Source organism: Camelina sativa, chromosome 14, assembly GCF_000633955.1.
Source record: "Camelina sativa cultivar DH55 chromosome 14, Cs, whole genome shotgun sequence".
Taxonomy (NCBI): domain Eukaryota; kingdom Viridiplantae; phylum Streptophyta; class Magnoliopsida; order Brassicales; family Brassicaceae; genus Camelina; species Camelina sativa.
Window position 1 is genome coordinate 25,216,931 of NC_025698.1, and position 9,092 is coordinate 25,226,022.

At 30.8% G+C, this 9,092-nt stretch overlaps 1 protein-coding gene across 1 annotated transcript; it reads right to left on the reverse strand.

Annotated features, from left to right (window-relative positions):
• LOC104742406 (probable thionin-2.4) lies at positions 2,994 to 3,900 on the reverse strand. Its single transcript, XM_010463405.2, has 3 exons — positions 3,556 to 3,900; positions 3,379 to 3,456; positions 2,994 to 3,293 (listed from the first exon to the last, which is right to left on the reverse strand). The coding sequence occupies exons 1-3, from the start codon at positions 3,782 to 3,784 to the stop codon at positions 3,196 to 3,198; spliced, it is 405 nt and encodes a 134-aa protein (XP_010461707.1). The 5' UTR covers positions 3,785 to 3,900; the 3' UTR covers positions 2,994 to 3,195.

The window sequence follows — 9,092 nt, forward strand, 5'->3', positions numbered from 1 at the left end:
CTGTATATATATATATATATATATATATATATATATATATTTAAAGATAATATTCAGTCCAACTTATAAATCAAATGAGAAAATTATAATTCAAACCAAATTGGAAATTTGAAAAATAAAATTCAGTAATCTACCTAAACTATAGCAGCATAATCTTGGTTCATTTACGATGTGGAAAAAAATATACGTCGAATCCTCAGCCGCCACCACTATCACTGTGCCCCAACGACCACAACATGCTCCGACATATCATCCTCCACCATTGCTGTCGCCACCACCAGCTCCACGGCTCCACCTTCATCATCTTCAGCGCCACCACTGACTGTCTTCTTTGCCCCATTGAAACAACACATCTTCCAACAACTCTTCACTACAAACATCACCCAGATGAAAGCACCACATGCTATAAGGACAATAAGATGAGTATCCATGATTTCTCTGCAATAAGAAACAAAATAATAAATACGTTTTGTTTCTTAATTACCAACTAGATTAAGACCCTTGCTAGAGCACGTGTTAAAATTAATTTTATTTACACTGTAATTTTTTTATAAAATATAATTTATGTGATTATTTTTAAAAGTTTTTTTAAACAAAATATTATGTAATAAAATCATATGCTAAATATGATGACTTGAAAAAAACACTTATTTTGTAAGTTTTATATTGTTAATGATTCTAGATAAGTACTCATGCTATAACAATGGTTAAATTTTATTTTATACAAAATTTTGTATATTTTCTATTTTAATAGGTTGTATTAGTTTATGTACGTGAAGTTATTTCAACAATGTATATTCTACCTCATGACTTGAATGTCATTATAAGACATAATTTTGTGAAATTGGCTTTTAAAAAGTAAGTTATTATATTATGAGTAATTTAATATATTGTTAATATATTGTTATACTTTTTGTTTTAATATAGTTGGTTTTTTAAAAATTCTTTCATATTATAGTGACATATTATTGACATTGCTATAACAAACCAATTTAGAGTGTTTATAGTTTCTAACTTTAATATCAAGTTTCAATATTTTAAAAATATTTCAAAATAAATTATGTAAAGTTTATTATATTATATAAAATTATAAAATTCAACAAAAAGTATGAAATTAAATTTAAATATTCAAATTTTGACATGTTACTCAGTAAAATCGAATATGTTATAGATTGAATCATTTATATTTGTTTTAAAAAATTCAACTTATGGTATATCCGGAAATAAAACTATTTTTTAATTATAATAAATAATATGAAAACTAATTTGTTTCACAAAATAGACTCATATATAAAAATCAGAGGTGAAGTATAATAATAATTAACAAATTAATATGTTAAATTAGATAACAAAGGATTTTATTTGATGAATAATATAATAAAAAAATTTATATGGTAAGTTAGATGACATCAAATGATTCTTTAGAATATTATCTTTAAGATTTTTGAAAACAATAAATTCAGACTATACAAATAATATAAAAATTAATATATAACCTATTTGTAACCAACTTATTAAAATTATATGGTCTACAAAACAATGTTGTGTACTTCCGTTTTATTATATAGGAGATGCAATTGTAATTATTATAGTCATCTATGTATTTTTTTTTCTTGGACACGGAAAAGGAGTTTTAACAATGTAAATAACAAAAAAAAACAATAGTTACCTTCTGTACCCAAAAAAAAAACAGAAGGTAATTATTGTTTTATTGTCTATTAAGTTAACTTCATGAAGGAGCTAATATACTGCACAATAGCAGAACTTGGTTCAAGGTGATGGACAATACCTTCAATGTGGTTAGGAGTTCGGGTTCGTTGTCGCAAAGGGAGAAGAAAGAGAGGGGAGAGAGATTTGAGGGAAAAGCAATTGGAGCCAAGCGTAAAGGAAAATTAGGTTATCTACGATAAAATAAAAACAGTAGAAAACTAATACATTTTGTCTATTTATTTTAAATTTGTATGTACATTTTTTGCCTTTCAAATTAATTTTATATTATTAAAAAAACCATAAACTTAATTACATCTTTAAAATAATTTTAATGTGCTATCTAGAATTTATCAAGGGGTATTTTCAAACATACCCTTTTTTCATGTCTCTTTTTTAAAATAATTCTTCATGTTGCCCATTTTTAAAACTATCCTTTATTATATACACAATGAACAAATTACCATTTTTTGTGTAACAACAAGAATGTACAGTCATCAAAATCGAAAAATTTTCCCACAAAAAAAAAAAAAAAATCCCGCCAAAAAATGAAAAAATTTCCTGCTAAAAGTATCATTTTCTCGCAAAAATTACAAAATTAAATTTTTATATCTTTTAAAAATCTTGTAAACGCTTTTAAAAAGTTTTTATATCTTTTGAATTTTGAAACTCATGTTTGCTTGCTGTTGTATTAGGAAATGAAAGTTTAGTAATTCACTATATTTAACTTAGAAAATAATAATTGTGTGTTCCATGTATAGGGACGGTTCTAAATTTATATAATTTGATTATTTGATTTCTTTTATTTCTCAATCCTTGCGAATACCCTAAGACATAATGTTTTAATTCATATATTTTACAATCGCTTACTTTTATGTATTTTTGTTACAGTCTGAAAAAAAAAATCCATCTTTAGCTACGGTTAGAAGTACTTAGTATAGCGATTTTCTTTGGGATTCGACACACTATCTAACAATGCACCATAATGTTGCGGTTAAAGTCTATATTAGGCTTACCCGAACAGTCACAAGAAAATCCGGGACTACAAGTTTTCCATTACTTAAATCTATTGACGGCCTTCTGAATGGTTCATACAAGATTATAAGTGTAGAATTTCTTATAGAAATTATTTGAAATTAGTAAGTATAAATAGTGATGCTAAGTGGCATTTATTTGTTGTCACGATATGAGATGATAAAACTACGTTAAAGCAAGATTTTGGTTTGATTGTATATAGTAGACAAGGACAGAATATTATTCTTGATTTAGATAATACCAACTTGAAAGGATAAACAATTTAGGGATTAATAACCTTTTACGTCACATAGAAAACCTTGAAATAGTAGAAGCTAGTACAAGAGTTGCATTTATTTTGTCACAGACGCGACAATTTATTGAAAATAAGAAAAACAAACCACACATAAACTTAACCTTTTACCAAAAAAAAAAAAAAACAAACCACACATAGATTGCGTTTATGCTTGTTAATTAGGCAGTTTCAACTGCATTAGATGAGTCCTTAGTGCAGAAATTAGAACATGCTTTGGTGCATTGTGCGACCGCTCCATTCGCACTTTCACTTGCATCTAATTCACGAAAACAATATTATTAGAATTAATGGAATATCATTGGCTTGTTCAAATAAACTAATCATAATTAGCTTTACTTTACCAGAGTTTTGAAGAGTAGTTAAGGCACCGCAAACAGAAGATGCACACCCAATCTTGCAGTATTCATTGACATTATCACCTTGAATAAATAATAAAAATCCATGAAACTCGCATCAAGATCATGATCCAACTTGTAAATGATATAATTTAACGAACATGAAAAAAAAAATTGAATTACCAGAGTTTTCAAGGCTGTCATGTGTATATCCCGAAGGGCACGTCCCTTGAACAATTTTGCATGAACAGGTTTGTGCACAAGTTTGCCTAGGAGTTACTGCACCAAAACGGCATACACTATAGCAGTTTCTAGACTGCGTGCTCGGGCAACAACTCTTTGCGTCGACTTGAATCTGGGCCATGAAAAGACTCATTATGAGCGCACTTAAAATCACAGTTTTGCCTTCCATCTTTTGACTGATTCTTTGTTTGATCCCAAATTCTACGTACGTACTTAATTAGGGAAAACACTTCAAATTTATAAACTTGTATTGATGAAATGGTGATGAAACAAGACTCGCTTAAATACTACTTGTTCTACAGTACTTTACCACCACAAACATCTTTTGACACCTTTACCACATGATGTATTGAGTACACACACTTGATTGGACAGTTTGAACCTAAATAAATTAATTGACAGAAAAAAGGAAAATTGCAATATTGATTTCCTTGAGGGCTATGATAAGTAATGGACTAAAAAGCAGTTACGGGTCGGAAAAAAATCCTGATTTGTGTGTATGGCTTGATATAGTGAACGAAGACGTGTACGATTACGATGTGATGGAACAGATAAGACAATCACAGATGAGATATCAATCCAAGCAACGTGATTTACGGGTCGGAAAAAAAAATCCTAATTTGTGTGTATGGCTTGATATAGTGAACGAAAACGTGTACGATTACGATGTGATTGAACAGATTAGACAATCACAGTGGAGATAGCGATCCAAGCAACGTGATTTTTTGTTTCTTAAATTTTTTAAAACACTTGGGCGGACCTAATAATAAATATTAGTTGGTGCAGATTGTTATTAGGTCGAGTTGAACCCTACAGGACATTTTTGGTGTAAACTCAAACCACTTTGCCAACCATAACGTGGGTCCGCCAGATGTTCCACAATCTGCTATATAATATTTTGAGATGCTATTAAGCTTATTTTAGGGAAGGTTAATATTATTGGAAATAATTTATTTATGTCTTACACTGCACTTGACTGTAAATAGAAAAGTAATACAAATCAACGAAAATGATTCTACAGTGCCTCTATAAAGTTCGTTGTATAAAAGGATAATCATCCATACAATAAAAATAAAGTAAGTCTCTCCTCAACTTTTGTGTTACAAATAAATTATACATCATTGAAAAAAAAACGAATTTAAACAAAGCAATTGATACACATCAAATATGATTACCCACAAAAAAAAAATTTTGCTTAGGTTTCAGCCTCTCAATATGCTATCACATCCGATTCTGCTGAAACCCTTCAAAAGTGTTTGTTTCTCGATTAGTTCCATGATGAACGATCAAAGGGTCATCTCTGGAGAGGAAATAAACTAACCCCACATAAAACATTTTTCGTGATGCTAGATTTCTAGGTCCAAGACAATGACAAACTCGAAACGTTTAAAAAGAGCCATGTTTCAGATTGTTGAAGTTAGACATCTTAGCTGTTATCGTCGATAAAAAAGAGATTATGCTAGCTATCAGGGGTTTGAACCAAGAAAATAAAAAAATGCTAGCTATCAAGGTTATTGCTGAATCTGTACTAGGGTTTCTTCATTTAATCTTAGGGTTATCCGATTAGTGTAGTATTTTTTCTCTCCATTATATTTTTCTATATTGATTGAAGACATGAAACGTAGATTAATGAAGAATTTATCAATGAGAGATCGAAACTAAAGAAATAGTCATAAGCATAGACGTTGACGTTCATGTATTAGTATCAAATAAAGACGAGAGTGCTTATGCGAGAGTAGTACTAGGATGGGTGACCTTCCAGGAAGTACTCGTGTTGCATCTCTTCCTTTTTTTTTTAACTATATGGTGGTGGGCTAGTGGTTTCCATCTTGTTGGAATAGTTCCCTTGTTGGTCCAGGCCAGGGATTAATTCTCCCTAGATGCGGAATTGCTACTCATTTACTATGTGACCACATGGATATGAGCCCTTGCTTATGGCCCATTTGAATATCTGAAAAGAGGGTTTATCTGTGGACTGCATTTCTTCTAGAGATTAGTCTCAGATTCCTTTATAGACCTGGAGATTTACCCTGAATAAAAAAAAAAGAAAAAACAAAAAAAAAAGACGAGAGATGTGGGTGCATGCGACCTAGGCGAGAAATGTAGGGAGACGGAACGAGTGTGTGACTCCACCTTTTTTTTTTGTTCTTCTATATCGTTTAAAACATATAAAATTGAAAGTTGTGAAACTATTTTATCTATATTTTTTGAAGTACATTTTAAAGAAAAGTTTTAATTTGTAAAATATGACAAGGAATGACATTGATCTAAAGAGTAAATTAGGAAACTCATTAATGGTAAAAAGTAATGATTTCTCCATCATTTTTGTTTGATTTTTTTAATAGATCAAATCATTAAGTAATACATAAACTTAATACATTTATTATAAATAAAATATTTTTAACTCAAATCCAAATGAGAAAAAACTTAGTTTTCTAACATCCAAATTTCAAATTATGTATCGGTCTAATTCAGTTAAAACAGATATAATAAATTTTCATTTTAAAAAAAAGTTTGAAGTATTATTATTAAGATATTGTAGATAGTTTAAAATATCACATGCTGCAATGGTAGGGAAATATTTTGTGCTTCTTAATTATTTGCATAGATTAGGTATATTATATATAATTTTATTTTACCGACACAAATTTTATTTAAAAAGTATTATTGACTCTTCTTTTGTGGTAGCCGATGGGTGTGAGAATTAAAACATATTTCAAACATTGGAGAAGTGTGATAGTGGCCGTGTTCAGGAGAGAGTCGCAGCGACAGCTGCCGGTGACTACAAATTTATCTTTACTTCCCATCATCTTTTTTTCATCTTTCTTAATTTTCTGTCGCTGCGACTTCAGTTATTAAATTTTAGAATCGCTGAAACAACCAGTTACACAACTCAAAGCTTATTTTAGAACAGTGACAGTCGCTAGATTTAGAAAATCAAGTTTTTATTGTCAGATGTGTAAAACTGTATCTTTATCTTCACCGTAAAATTTGTAATCTTTGTTAGGAGTTTGCTAAATTTATAGTTATATCCTTTAGAATACTCATAATTACAAAATTGACATATCAAAAAAAATAAAAAAAATTCAGTCGCCGGTATGAATCTAGCGACAATTAAAGAACAAGGCCAGTATGTAATGTGTTGTGTTGGCACTTTTATCACATGCTTTATTGAGTCTACACACTTGCTTTCAAGTGATTGGATAGTTTAAACCTAATAAATTGACAGAAAAAACAAAAAAAATTGTGATGTGTGTCAAGTTTTAACCTACAATAACATAATGGAAAAACTGCAAGTGCACAACAAATCGATTCTAGTACTTAAGGTATCGATCCCACAGAGACTAGTAAGCTATGTGACGAGTTTTATGAAGAAGAAATATGGCTAAGACAAAATAGATGGGGTTTGTTGTGGGTTTTCCTACAAACCAAAATAGAAAGCAAATAAGAAATAAAGCGATGTAAATATCAATAGACGAAGTGTTGGGCAGGAGAGAATTCTCAGGGTATCATATATCGAATCATACTAATAAACTAAACAGGGAATTTTGATTATTAACGTTCAAGAACTCAATTTAGGACTAAGCAACTGGCCTATTCCCATAGAACCAAATCACTATGTCTAGACAACCTAGATTACTCTATTTCCTTAGGTAAATAGGAGCTAAACACACATAAATAATCCGAGTTTGTTAAGTTCACAAACAAAACTCCATAACTCAACTTTTGGTTGGTTATGACGCTTTGCTCATCTAAATTACTTCAGGCGGTTTAAATCTATCCTAAAAGCAGTAGCTAGAGCGTCAATCAAGCAGTAGGCAACAAAGATATATTTAGATGGAGAAAAATAAACGAACAGACCCAAATCTAATCACCCTCGTCAACAATCCATAATTCCCCTTTTGAAAACCCTTAAACCCAACAATAGAACTACTCAGACATACTCATGCAAATCAAAGTTATATGAATAAGATATTGCATAAAAGATTAAAACTATGAGAAAAATGTTTAGAGATCTTCTCTGGAATACAAAGTAGATAATTCGTCTTCCTTAAACAAGTGGAGAATAGAAACGAAAGAATCTAGAAAGAGTAGAAAGAGAGATGGTGACTTCAAAGATGAACAACGATGGCTTACAAGAGAAGCTGAAAAAGGACGAGCTTCGACGGCTGTGGAGTAGTCTCTGGTCGTCCCTAGGGCTGCTGCGAGAGGTAGGAGTGTCAAAATGGGTAGAAACTCATGGGTATAGGTTAAGTTTTTATACCCATATAAATAAATGGGTATTATTTTAACGTGTATAGGTTAAGTTTTTATACCCATATAAATAAATGGGTATTGATGGGTTCGTCCAATGGGTTCGTGGGTTTAACGGGTTAAACCCATTAGGGTTATGGGTTATTCATGGGTTAATCGAAAAAAACAAAAATAATATATATCTAATATAATGACTTTTTATTTTGGTTTAATAGATTTTTGGCTTTAGGATTTTAGGATGTTTTTTCTATTTTAATATCTGATATTATTTTTTTAAGCTTTAAAACTTTGGTTGGTTTTATAATTCTATTTTATATAATATGTTATGGATTTAATATTAATTATTTTATTTATATATGGGTAACCCATATAACCCATTTAGCGGTTTTATATTATTGGGTTTGAGTATATAAGTTCAACTCATTATAATAAATGGGTCGGGTTGAACCCGCCCACGAAAGTCTTGAACCCACATGGGTATGGGTCGGGTCGGGTCGGGTTACCCATTTTGACACCCCTAGCTAGAGGTGTGGCTGGATGTAGAAAAGCACACTTGAAACCCTAGGTCTTGAAGAGTATTTATACAATTTTGTCTTGGATTACAGTTTGTAATGCTAAAGCTGTCGGCGAAAGAGTCTTCTGGACTGTCGTGAAGGCTTGGACTGGACTGCCGTGATAGTTTCTGGTCAGGTCTTCAATAAAAGCCCATCGGCTAGATGCTTCTCTTCACATCAGTTTATGACATGTCTTGGTAAATCGGGCATATCTTCCTGATTGCTGAATGGATTGACTTGATTCCACTTCGAGGAGAAATATGACTCTTTCAACTTTCTGTAGACACCAATCATGATATAATAAGATTTTTGAAAGTTCTTCAAAATTAGCCTGTACTATAAAGCTCTAAATCTGTCCTGAAACATGTTTTCCTTGTGTTTTGGTCCAATTTGCTATAAATCCTGTAAAACCTTCTTGAAATCTGAAATCCTTGATAATAGACCTTTTCTACCTGAAATCTTATCAAACTCTTCCTAAATGCATATGAAAACTATAGCTAATATGAGTAAAATAATGATGTTATCAATTTGGAATGCTGTCTATGTACACATATTTTAACACAAGAAAGACAAAACATAACAAATAATTTGATTAAAAAACACGTTGTATTTTAAGACTAATGCAAGAACGAGGAAGAAGTTTTTTTTTTTTTTGGTTAGAATAAGGCT

Excerpts from the sequence above, each read along its gene's own strand:
- LOC104742406 (XM_010463405.2), bottom strand. The coding sequence starts at position 3,784 with ATGGAAGGCAAAACTGTGATTTTAAGTGCGCTCATAATGAGTCTTTTC. Across the intron at positions 3,457-3,555 it reads TGACAGCCTTGAAAACTCTG|GTGATAATGTCAATGAATAC; the intron begins GTAATTCAATTT and ends TATTTATTCAAG. Across the intron at positions 3,294-3,378 it reads AACTACTCTTCAAAACTCTG|ATGCAAGTGAAAGTGCGAAT; the intron begins GTAAAGTAAAGC and ends TTCGTGAATTAG.